Source organism: Miscanthus floridulus, chromosome 13 (assembly GCF_019320115.1).
Source record: "Miscanthus floridulus cultivar M001 chromosome 13, ASM1932011v1, whole genome shotgun sequence".
Lineage (NCBI taxonomy): Eukaryota > Viridiplantae > Streptophyta > Magnoliopsida > Poales > Poaceae > Miscanthus > Miscanthus floridulus.
In genome coordinates this window covers 74507614-74519787 of record NC_089592.1, presented here as the reverse complement: position 1 = coordinate 74519787, position 12174 = coordinate 74507614, and the positions used below count along the sequence as shown (strand labels likewise).

The window sequence follows — 12174 nt, the reverse complement described above, 5'->3', positions numbered from 1 at the left end:
CTTGCTATGTTTGTGTCATGTATGCAGACTGAACTTGCTATGGTTGTCAAGAGCATATCAGTGGTCTTGTAGTGATGATTTTTCGATATCATGTACAAGTGGAATAACAGAAACAATATTCCATTAACCATTTGAAGGGCCGAGATGGCGGACTAGAGGGGGGTGAATAGTCTTTTCTAAAATTAATCGCGTCGGCTAACCGATATAAGTGCGGAATTAAAACAATCGGACTAGCCAAGACTACACCCCTCTATATATGTTCACTAGCACTAGCAAAGATACTAATTATGCAACTAAGGTGCCGGGCTAGCTAGAGCTCTCCTAAACAATTCTAGGAGCAAGGTCACACAAACCTATGTCACTAGTACTTTAAGCAACAAGGGAGCTCCTACACATGCTAGTAAGCAAAAACACAAAGCTAACTAAGCTCACTAGCAATGCTCAATAATGAGGCAACCAATGCCTAATTAGAGAGCGCAAATACTTAGCTACACAAACTAAGCAAAGTGACTAACAAGGTTACACAAACCAAATTAGCCACGCAAGTGAGCTACTTCTATGCTACACAAGCAAGAAGATAATTAGCAAGCTACACAAGCTAACTAATTATTAAAGCAACAACACAAGCTCAATGTATATGAAAGTAATTGCAAGCTTGTGTAATGGGAATGCAAACCAATGGGAAGAACAAGGTTGACACGATGATTTTTCTCCCGAGGTTCACGTGTTTGCCAACACGCTAGTCCCCGTTGTGTCGACCGCTCACTTGGTGGTTCGGTGGCTAATTGGCATCACCCGCCAAGCCCACACGTCGGGTGCCACAAGAACCTACCTCTTGAGTGAGGGTAGCTCAATGACACGCTTTACTAGAGTTGCTCTTCGCGGCTCCCGTGGGGCGAGCACAATGCCCCTCACAAGCACTTCTCCGGAGCGCCGCACAAGCTTCTTGCGCGCTTCAATGGAGACCACCACCAAGCCGTCTAGGAGGTGGCAACCTCTAAGAGTAACAAGCACCACCGGCTTGCAACTCGATCACCTAGTGCCACTCGATGCAACCTCACGATGCAATCGCACTAGTATCGCTCACTCACACAATCGGATGATCACTATCAAGTATATATGTGATGGAGGGCTCCTAAGCACTCTCAAGCATGGACACAAAGTCTCCCAAGGTGCTCAGCACCAGCCATGGCCGAAGGCCACTTCTATTTATAGCCCCAAGGGCTAAACTAGCCGTTACCCCCTTCACTGGGCAACGGTCGGGCCGACCGGACGCTCCGGTCGCTCGCAGATGACCACGTGTCCCGGTTCCAACGGTCACTTGACCTGACCGGACACACCAGCTTCAACTGACCGGACGCTGAACCCCCAGCGTCCGGTCGTTTCCAGTAAGCTCCCGAGCATGACCGGACGCGTCTGGTCGAACACGATCGGACGCAGCCAGCGTCCGGTCACACTCCAGCTTCTGCGTCATCGTACGTCAGCCTAACCGAACGCAGCCAGCCAGCGTCCGGTGCATGCAGATCCAGCGTCCAGTCAGTTGACCGATACCAGCATCTTCGCGACCAACTCGTTTTCACTTCTAACTTCTTCACCCTTGCTCCAATGTGCTAACCATAAGAATTTGCATCCAGCGCAATAGAAAATAGGCATTCCATTTTCCCGAAAGCGCCGAATCCTGAGAGGGACCCAAACCCATCTCACCCCTACAAACACCACCTCCTTTGTAAATGTGCCAACACCACCATGTGTATGTGTGTTAGCATTTTCACAATCATTTCCTAAAGGATGTTAGCCACTCAACTTGCCACGCCACTCGATCCTAGCGACAATGCAAAGTTAGATCACTCGAGTGGCACTAGATGACCGATATGCAAATAAGTTTGCCCCTCTTGATAGTACGGCCATCTATCCTAAACCCGGTCATAAACTTCTCTACACACCTATGACCGGTGAAATAAAATGCCCTAGGTTATACCTTTGCCTTGCGCATTCCATTCCATCTCCTTCAATGTCGATGCAACACATGCACCAACACGATCAACAATGATATAATCCACTTCATATCATCACATGATCATATTAGTTCATCGATCTTGACTCTACTTGCTCTTCACCGTTGCCATCGTCCATCGGCGCCAAGTCTTGCTCAAGCTTCACCGTCACGCGGTCCATCACTCCAAAGCCTTCGACTTGCCCTTCACGCTTGCAACCGATCCATCAAGCCAAGTCTTGTCTTGATCTTCTCCACCTTGATCACATGACTCAATGTCATGTCTCATGTGCATTTAAGCTCCTTCATCATCACATGTGTGAGCTTTGCAAGATCTCCAAGCCATTTTCACCTTCATGGCATATGTTGCTCACACACATGTACATGTGGACTAATTACCTGTGTATCTCACATAAACATAATTAGTCCACCTAAGTTGTCACTCAATTACCAAAACCAAACAAGGACCTTTCACCATTCAACATTTTCACACATATATGCCCACTGATTAGTCAAACTCATACTGAAACACAGAGCTCATTACTCAACTAAGATACAAGTAGTTCAACTAACAAACAAGGGAACTAACAACTAGTGAAACATACATAGCTCCAACCACTACACCAGCACCCATGACCAAGCTCAAAGCCTTCACTGCACCAACCAAAGCATCCAGCTTCACCTCTATTGAGTTCTTCTGCACACGCACCAGTGCCCTTGAATCAGCTTCTTCCTCTACTGCGCCATGTTGTTCTAGATTCATCACAATCTTCTCCTGGTCCACCAATATGGCCAGGTACTCTCGCTGCCACTCAAAAAACCTACAAGATCCTGTAACCTAAACACATGGAAACATATTTGATGTGACAATCGATTCAAAACCCTAACAAATCGGAACCCAAAGAATGTGGCTTACCCCTTGCATGTTCCTGGGACATTTAAAGAAGACACGACCCTTGTTGCCTTTCTCATCTGTCTGGGCCACGAGCTCGAGCACCCTCTGCACCCCACACTCCTCGCACATGATGAGGGGGAGCCCTGTCTGCCTCCCGAGTGGGTACTCCCCTATCCTATCCGGCAGCTGCGGACGCCTATTGCGCGTTGATGAGCTTGCTCGACGGGACATGGCGGCTAGGGTTGGGGAGGGCAATGGAGGGGCGGCGGCGACCAAGGACGGGGAGACGAAGGAAGAAGAAGAAGTGCGGAGAGAACCATTGGGACTGAGCAGATGGGAGGAGACGGCGCTTGTTAAGCAATACACGGCGGGGGCAGAATGGTCTTTTGCCTTCGGTCTTCGAGCGTCAACGGCCCGTTCCTAAGCTGGCTGGCTGATCTGGCATGCCACGTCAGTAAAAATGGTAAAATATTAGACGAGATACTATTTTTTGATTATTTTTATAGTTGCCACTGCAAAGTTGACAATCAGAGAGGCGGCCTCCGTAAGAGTGGCAAATAATTAGATGTCCCCAGGTTTGGAGGAGCCGGAAAAAATGACGTGTCAAAGTTTTTAGCCTGAAGTGTAACCTTAAGCACTTTCGGATCATACTATTGCTCGGGTTTTCTACTTTGAATCGAGTTGGATCGGATCATGAGTCGGACATTATGAGCTAATCCTGTGGGTAATCATCAGGTCTACTCTGAGGAGGAGGGAAGCCCTACACATCATTTTTCCGAAAATCCCTTCGTTGCGAGTTGGACCCTCGGGCGGTCGGCGTCCGGCGGCGGCGGGGCTGAACTCGGGCGGAAGGAGATGGAACTCCATGACAAAGTCCGCTGCCACCCCGCCACCAATGCAACGCTAAGTAGCCGGGTCCGTGGCCTCGAGGTGGAGAAGTGCGTTGCGGCGAATGGGAGGACCGCGAGGAGCTCTACAATTCGAAGGCCGCGGCAGGGTCAAGTCAGGGGACCGAAAGCTCCCTGCACAACTCCGTCTGGTATGGACCGTGCCATCCGGCTCCTCCCGATCCGTAAGGGCTACACGCACCTTCGATTTGCATTCAATTTGGCCGATTGAGCTGGTCTAGGCCTCTAGGGCACCCGAAATTGCTTGGATTCGGATGTGAAATGATTGACAGCCTGTTCGGTTGGCTGGATCGTATCGTTGCTTTCTCGTGAAAAGTACTGCTGTCTGGTTTGCGGGAGAGAAAAATACTGTTTCGGCTAAAAATTTACGATCGTTTACGACAAGCCACAACCAAAGTTGTTTGGAAGATTGCAGCCCAATGCCCCAAAAAATTTTGCATGCCACAGTGCCACGCCACTTTTCCGATGGTTTTGATTATCTTTGGGGCTTAGGGATTTGTGAAATTTATTAATCATCTTAACATCTAGATATATATTTAGTCTCAACTCTCACGATGGAACGGACGCAGCCCAGAGGTGTATTCTTGAAAGGAATGCATACATGGAATAGACAATAACATGCTTACACAAATGATCTGGCTGTTAAGGCCATAAATTTTTTCTATACATGGCTAGGAATCTACATCCATTGCAAAACAAGAATTGTTCAATGGCAGTGCTATACTGGACAAACGTGGTAGGGGGAATCTGGATGATTAATTTATTCTGCTATCACAGCTTAACCATTGTGGATGTGATCTGGCATGCTTCTTGTACGCAGGGCAAGATCCACAAAATAAGGATCTGAAAACAAAGCAATCCATACTGAATGCACAAAATCACATCAACAAACATGAATTGGATCAAAACTGTGTCTTTTTTCCTTTCTGAATTTTTCTGTACATTTGTACTCTATACATACTAGAAAACTGCATCAAGATTAGCTAATCCTCAAAAACGCAGATGCCAATCACAGGATGTCAAAAGCAACAAGGAGTATCTATGAGCTAAGGATGTTTAGGAGGGAAACCCTGCTCTGGATCAATATCCTGAACAGGTGTCCTGCTCCGCTCTCAAGATCTCCAATGCTGCACTCTAACGCCTGTAGTTGGTCCTCCTCGCAAACAACTGCTTTTCTCTTGGAAAATGCTTTCGAGACAGGTGACTGCTTGGGCACTTCAATTTGCTTTGACAAGAGCTGCACCGTGGACTCAAGTAGAGAGATGGCGATCTCCCTGGCCTTGGTCAGTAGCCTGATCATTGCACAGTCTGGCTTGTCAGAAGTGGCCTTCTTGCTTGACTTCTTGAAAGACTGTTTAGCCTTCTTCACCAAGCGGCTGTAAGACTGGATCTTGGCTTGAACGGTCACACCATCTCCTTTTCTTAGAGCCACTTGCAGCTCTTGGATAATGGCCTTCAACTCAACAAAGATCTCTTGCATGGTGTTGCAGAGATCCAGCAGCTCGAGAGAAGACTCGATTTCTCCATCCAGCATTTTCCTTTGCTGGGAAGAGCAAACTTGGTTGCTTGGCAAGTGAGTCATCTCCTCAACACTGTCGTAGATGTCTCCAAGCCTCCTCAAACCGTCACACATCGTGACGATACATGTGGATGGTGAGGAGATGATTGCCTCTAGAATACACAACTCTGGTTGCACTGCAGCTTCACTGGACTGAGGCCTAGACGGCAAGCTTATCGACCTAAGATGGCAAGCCATATCGATCTGTAGTCTCTGGCTGAAATTTTTTGCGTATTGAAATGAGGTGGAAGAAATGAGAAGTGAAAACTTTTGCCTGATGATTCAAGTCTCCGCTGAGACCTATTTATAGAGAGAGCGTCTGAGGCAGCATCTTTTGAAGGGTAGACAAAGAGAATCCTGCCATTTCATCTCCTGAATGCTGTCTATCAAGGTTTGAGATCTGGCAGCAGCACAAGGAATCTGTTTCCTTCATCACGCCGCGTGTGTTTATATGTTTTTTAGTGCGCCAGCTATTCTCACAGTGATCTATCACATTGTCATGCTCCAATTATTGGCAACAAGAATCATCAGGTTAGTTACTCTACTGGACAACCTTGACACAATTGCATGCTCCAGGGATTAGTTTAGTGATCACTAACCAAGTATTATTGGTGAAGTACGTGTTATGTAGTTGTTGCGCAGTCGCAAATGCCAGTAGGTATTTTATTCTGCGCAACTCATGCTACTTACACGCTCTACCTCGTGTGTTGGAGCTGGCTTGCTTTAGTAGTAGTTAGCAAGATCCATTGGGCAAGGATCTGCTGCTTGCTGCTGAGGCAACATATTGCATCTTAGCAACGTGGGCATCTCATAATAAAGCCATGTAAAGATCAACTTGAACAACGCGCCCTAACTACTTTAATAACAGTCACCAGTATTGAGCATCTTTGGAGCACCATTTTTTCTTAATAAAGAATTTTCTGGTCGGATGCTACAAACTTGGATCATTGTATCATATGATTTATAACAGTAAAACAAGAAGTAGTTCAAAGTTATGTTTTTGTTTTCAAGTGACTGTTTTTCTGTACAATACTTCTCATATACAGTGATAAGCTGACCATCTAAAGGTCTGATGCCATAGGGGCTCAGAGTTGGTACATCTATGTACAAGCTGAGAGTGTTGAGAAGGGAAACATCTGCTTTGGATCAATTTTTTGAACAAAGTCCCAAATCTACCCTCTAGATAAACAATGTCCAGCTCCAAGGCTTTAGGCTTGTAATTGATCAATTCACATAGAACTCTCCTCTTTAGGAATGTCTTGTGGATGAAAGACCACCTGCTAGAACTTTGCTGCAATCTGCTTTGACAGGAAACGTGACGAAGACTCGAGAATTGAGACAGCAATATCTCTAGCTTCACCCAACAGCTTGACCACCCTGCAGGTCTCCTGGTTAGCTGAAGTTGACTTATTGTTAATCTCCTTGAACCTCCTGCAGGTCTCTGCATTTTCATTGCAAAGCAGATTTAGGATCGAAACTGAATCTTGGCTTCAACTGCTGCAATGTCTCCCCTTTTGATAATCAATTGTTCCTCCTGAATGCTCGAGCTTGCTCTCTTGCATGGCACTGAAGAGATCAAGCAACAGGAGAGAGCGCTCAAGCTCGTCCTCCACTGCTTTCCTTTGCTTTGGTTGGCACAGGCTGACTTGGCTGCTAGTCTAGCACATGATCTCCTAAATGTTGTTGTACACACTTCCAAGCTCCTCAAAACATCATGCATTGTTCGAATGGCTATGGAGGCTGAAGGGATGGTTTCGTTAATGATCTGCAACTGATCCTTAATGCTGGTTTCGTTGGAGCAAGGGCTAGAAGGTGCACTTGCAGATCTTATATGGTAAGGCTGTCTCCAACAAGAGACCCATTGTGGCACCCACACCCAAAATGGGTCTCCAACAGAATACCTATAGCCTCCAATAGAGTACCTATACGGAAGACCCATTTTGGGTGCCAGGAGAGGCATAACCCAAATCTGAGTATCCTCTCTCCTAGAGACCCATTTGCAGAAAGGGTTGTCTTTTGGGTCGTGTTGTCGGAGAAGACCAAAAATGGGTATTGAACCCTTTGTCTGTAGCGCTACCCAAAGGACGAATGGGTCTTGTATTTTAGGTCACGGTTGTTGGAGACAGTCTAAGCATGGTTGGAGCGAAAAATGCAGCGCTCTCTTCTTTGTAGAGGAGGGGAGAGGAATGCTGCTCTAATGGTGTCTACTCTCCTTGGGCCTCTCTATATATATAATGAAAGAAGTAGAAGCAATACACAATTGAATCAGCAGACAAGAAGAATCATGCGAGTCCAGTTGCTTGTGAGTTTGCTGTCCATCTCTACGGCTGGTTGATTCTTTTCTTTTGAATAATCTATCGATTCAGACATCTAAATAGTGTATGAGCCTGTCATGTCCCAGAAAATCAAAACAGCTATAACGGCACACACTGACACATGTGTAAATAAAGTAACTATGGTATGTATATTATATATGAACTTCTCTGAACATTAAAAGTTGCTATACACATTTCCTGTTCTGTACATTGAAATCTATTAGATGATCAGCGAATCCTTTTTGCATTAAAAAAAGATTAGTGAATCCTTTAGACTTGGATCACATACAATTCTTTTATTCTCTCATACAATTTTTGTCTTCCTTAATGGGTTTTTTGGAGGAAGCAAAAATCCTACTGGCCACTTTGCAATCTTTCGTTCCGAATATGCTTGGGCAGAAGATGCATTATTGATTCATAGCGCAATAGTGCATACTGCATTTTTGTAAGTGTCCTGACCTATTAAGGTAAATGCAAGGCTATGCTAATTATTCAGGACTACAAAAAATACAGAAACACGAGGATGGTCAAGCATATACATTGCTAGTGCACAAGCAATGAAGAGCCGAGACATGACAGCAGGACTATCACTATCTTCACAAATCAACCATGTAATGACATGATTATATTGTATCGGGGTGATTAAATGCAACTAGTTGGGAACCTGGGGCTGGAGGCAAGCAAAGGCATCTAGCTGCTCCTTCCTCCAGTGGCAAGTTGCCTGTTAATCAATCATCTCATGATCTGGAGGATCACATGCTCATCTTGCTGCCCTTCAACTGTGCAGGCAAGTTTGCTGCCTATATTGCAGATATGACAGCCTCCTAATCAAGCTAAGTTTGTGATGCTTCTTGGGTTTGGTGGCTTCTGTTGCCGTTCACCACTTGGTTACACATGAGAATGATTCTTGCTGTCTGCTGGTCAAGCATATACACTGCTAGTGCACAAGCAATGGAGAGCAGAGACATGACTACAGGGCTACCACTATCTTCAATAATCCACCGTGTAATGATGTGATTATACCGGAATCTGGTGATTAAATGCAACTAGCTTGGGAACCTGGAGCTGGAGGCGAGCAGAGGCATCTAGTTGTAGCTTCCTACAGTGGCAACATGCCTATTAATCAATCATCTCATGATCTGGATCAGATGCTCATCTCGCTGCCCTTCAACCGTGCAGGCGAGTTTGCCGTCCATATTGCAGACATGACAGCCTCCTAATCAAGCTAAGTTTGTGATGCTTCTTGGGTTTGGTGGCTTCTGTTGCAGTTCACCACTTGGTTACACATGAGAATGATTCTTGCTGTTTGCTTGTTCAGCTATGCTGTTGCTTCCACCTCTTTCGCTATATAAAGAGGAAAGCCAAAGCCCGGAAGACCACCATTGCAGCAGCTTGCCTTCTCTTCCCCATTTCAAGAAAAAAGAAGCTTCACAGCTTCAGCTTCCATTCAAATCATGGCTTGCCACCTTAGGTCCGCGAGCATGCCTTCCAGCCCTCTCTATAACAAAGCCAACATCGATGAACAGCTGCAGAGCCTGAAGGCAACCATCTCCTCACCTTCAGTGGCCATTGAAACCATGGTTGATGGACTGAGCAAGATCGTGAGCATCTACAGCTGCATTGACGAGCTCACATCCTTGCCCAGCAACCAACGACAGCAGAGGAAGGCAGTGGAGGAGGAGCTCGAGCGCTCTCTTGTCCTGCTTGACCTCTGCAATGCCATGCAAGAGAACTTTGGAGAGCTCAAGGTCAACGTCCAGGAGATGCAGCTGGTTCTCAAGAGAGGAGACAATGCGGCTCTTCAGGCCAAGGTTCAATCTTATGCCCGCTTGGCCAAGAAGGCACAGAAGCAGTTCAAGAAGATCAACAGCAAGGTTGCTTCTGACATTGAAGGATGCAGGGTAGTGAGGTTGTTGGCTGAAGCAAGGGAGATTGCTGTGTCGATGCTCGAATTGACATCACATCTCCTTTCAAAGAAGATTGCGATGCCCAGTGCTAGCAAGTGGTCTCTTGTGTCCAAGGCATTTGAGAAGAAGAAATTTGTGTGCAAGGAGGAGCAATTGCAGGTGTTGGAGTTGAACATTGTTGATCTTGAGAGTGGAGTTGCCACTTTGTTCAGGACACTGATCCAGAGCAGAGTTTCTCTTCTGAACATTCTCACTTTGTAGATAGATCATACACCAACTCTAACCCCTGCGATTAGCATCCATGTTTTAGAGGATCTGCTGATCATCGAAACAATTTTGATGTATATATATATATATGAGAGTGTACAGAAATATACTCAACTGGAAAGCAAATTTTGGGTCCATTTTCCTGCTGTCGATTTCTTTCCCTCTTTCGTCTCCTCGTTCAACATGGACAGCTAAATAAAAAAAACAATCAATGAAATGGGAGTGCTGCAGTTGAAGTTTCTTCAGCAAAATAAATTATCATAAGGTCCTAATGAAGTGCATCTTGCTCCCTTAACTGACAGCATGCGAACTGTAGCCATGAGATTTGCACTTGCAATTAATAGTTGTTCAGCATTCGGTAAGGTGCCAATGCATAAGAAATTTGGACGGCATGTGGACATCTTGATATTGCAGGATTCGGATTCTAAATGCTTAACGCACAGCAGGCAGGAGAAACAAACCAGCGTGTCATGAAGTATCAAGAACGCTGTAGTCAACTGTTCCTTCCACTAGCATGCATCAACCAGCCTAGCCAACAGCTGTTCTAATTGCACAACTTTGCTCTCCAATCTCATGATCTGAATCTTACACTAAACTATGCACCCGTGCAGATGGTTTTGCTGCCAGTTATTGAAACATCCAATGCAACTCTTTTTATTACCATACTATTTTTCTTGTGCAAAATGATTTTTTTTTGGGGGGGGGCGCTACAAATACCCCTTTTAACCTTGTTCTAACAAATGTTTTTGGACTGAAGGTAAACTTCTGTCGGAGTGAAATATCTGGCATTGGTGAGGCATTAGAAATAAAATGTAAATTCAGGAATTATTAACTTGTGAGTCCCTTTGCCTCTGAAAACCACTGTGAACGAAATAGGGAATCTTTTCTGTTGTTCTGCCCTTATAAAATTTATATATCTATTCTCTCACGATGTTTAAGAGAGATGGATATCTCTGGCAAAGCGTGCACATATTATGAGCTAGAACTAGAACAGATCCTTTGCTGCCGGTACTTGCAACATGACAGTGCGATAATAAGCTAATTATTCAGGAGCTGCACCTAATGGGTCTATAATCAGATGATTAAACACGTCTTGGGAGCCTGGAGGTGAGCGAAGTCAAATAGCTGTCCATGCTTCCACCGGCAACTTGCATGTTAGTTAACGGATCACACGATTGAATCTGATGCTAATTCAATGCCCCTTCACCCGTGCTGCTCATTTTGCCACCCATAATGCAGGACATGACAGCAGACAGCCTCGTAATCAAGCTCAACTAGTGATGCCCCTTGAGAAATAATGGTTCTTGCTGTCTGCTTATTTCAGCTGTGCAGTTGCTTCAACTTATGTCCCTATATAAAGAGGGAACCCAGAGCTGGGAAGACACCATTGCAGCAGCTTGGCTTCTCTTCCATCCTCCAGCAAGAAGAGGCTTCGTAACTTGTCCCATCCCATTTTCAAGCATGGCCTGCCACCTGAGATCCGCGAGTGTGCCCTCAAGCCCTCGCTCCAACAAAACCAACGTGGAGGAACAGCTCCAGAGCCTGAAGGCGACCATCTCTTCAACCTCCACGACAGTCCAAACCATCGTTGGTGGCCTGTCCAGGCTTGAGAGCATCTACAGCTGCATTGACGAGCTCGCATGCTTGCCCAGCACCAGCAGCCAATGCCAGCAGAGGAAAGCAGTGGAGGAGGAGCTCGAGCGCTCTCTTGTTCTGCTCGACCTCTGCAGCGCCATGCAAGAAAGCTTGGCCGAGCTCAGGGTGATCTCCCAGGAGATGCTACTGGGTCTGAAGAGAGGAGACGATGTGGCTGTCCAGGCTAAGGCTCAGGCTTACGCCCGCTTGGCCAAGAAGGCGCAGAAGCAGTTCAAGAAGACCAGCAGCAAGGTTGCCCTTGATGACACCGAAAGCCGCAGGGTGGTCAAGCTGTTGTCTGAAGCGAGAGAGGTCGCTCTGTCGATGCTGGAATCGGCGTTGTATCTCCTGTCAAGGGAGATCGTGACGCCGAGCGCCACCAAGTGGTCTCTTGTCTCCAAGGCATTCCAGAAGAAAAGAGTCGCGTGCAGGGAGGAGCAATTGCAAGCGTTGGAGTTGGAGATTGTTGACCTTGAGAGCGAGGTTCAGGTTGTCTTCAGGAGACTGATCCAATGCAGGGTCTCTCTTCTGAATGCTCTTAGCCTGTAGAAAGGTCATGCACCAACCAACTAACTCCGATAGCCTGCGATTAGCATCCACCTTTTAGAGGATTGGCTGATCACCAGAACAATTTTGATGTATATATTGAGACAAAGTGTACAGAAAAATAGTTGATGCAAGAACAAGATTTTGATC

At 46.0% G+C, this 12174-nt stretch overlaps 3 protein-coding genes across 3 annotated transcripts; 2 read left to right on the top strand and 1 right to left on the bottom strand.

Annotated features, from left to right (window-relative positions):
* The first annotated feature begins 3601 nt into the window (after positions 1 to 3601).
* Positions 3602 to 12160, top strand: LOC136501618 (uncharacterized). Its single transcript, XM_066497136.1, has 2 exons — positions 3602 to 3927; positions 11168 to 12160. The coding sequence occupies exons 1-2, from the start codon at positions 3744 to 3746 to the stop codon at positions 12025 to 12027; spliced, it is 1044 nt and encodes a 347-aa protein (XP_066353233.1). The 5' UTR covers positions 3602 to 3743; the 3' UTR covers positions 12028 to 12160.
* LOC136501622 (uncharacterized) lies at positions 3785 to 10079 on the top strand. The gene is made up of 2 exons (XM_066497141.1): positions 3785 to 3960; positions 8183 to 10079. Exon 2 carries the CDS (start codon positions 9124 to 9126, stop codon positions 9835 to 9837), a length of 714 nt encoding a protein of 237 aa, XP_066353238.1. The 5' UTR covers positions 3785 to 3960; positions 8183 to 9123; the 3' UTR covers positions 9838 to 10079.
* On the bottom strand, positions 4831 to 5879 carry LOC136501621 (uncharacterized). Its single transcript, XM_066497140.1, has one exon. It carries the CDS (start codon positions 5550 to 5552, stop codon positions 4836 to 4838), a length of 717 nt encoding a protein of 238 aa, XP_066353237.1. The 5' UTR covers positions 5553 to 5879; the 3' UTR covers positions 4831 to 4835.
* Positions 12161 to 12174: the final 14 nt, after the last annotated feature.

What these genes read in the sequence shown, in the direction of transcription:
- LOC136501618 (XM_066497136.1), top strand. Translation starts at nt 3,744, where the DNA reads ATGGAACTCCATGACAAAGTCCGCTGCCACCCCGCCACCAATGCAACG. An exon ending in TCCCTGCACAACTCCGTCTG is followed by an intron (nt 3,928 to 11,167) that starts GTATGGACCGTG and finishes TGCTTATTTCAG; the next exon opens with CTGTGCAGTTGCTTCAACTT.
- LOC136501621 (XM_066497140.1), bottom strand. Translation starts at nt 5,552, where the DNA reads ATGGCTTGCCATCTTAGGTCGATAAGCTTGCCGTCTAGGCCTCAGTCC.
- LOC136501622 (XM_066497141.1), top strand. Translation starts at nt 9,124, where the DNA reads ATGGCTTGCCACCTTAGGTCCGCGAGCATGCCTTCCAGCCCTCTCTAT.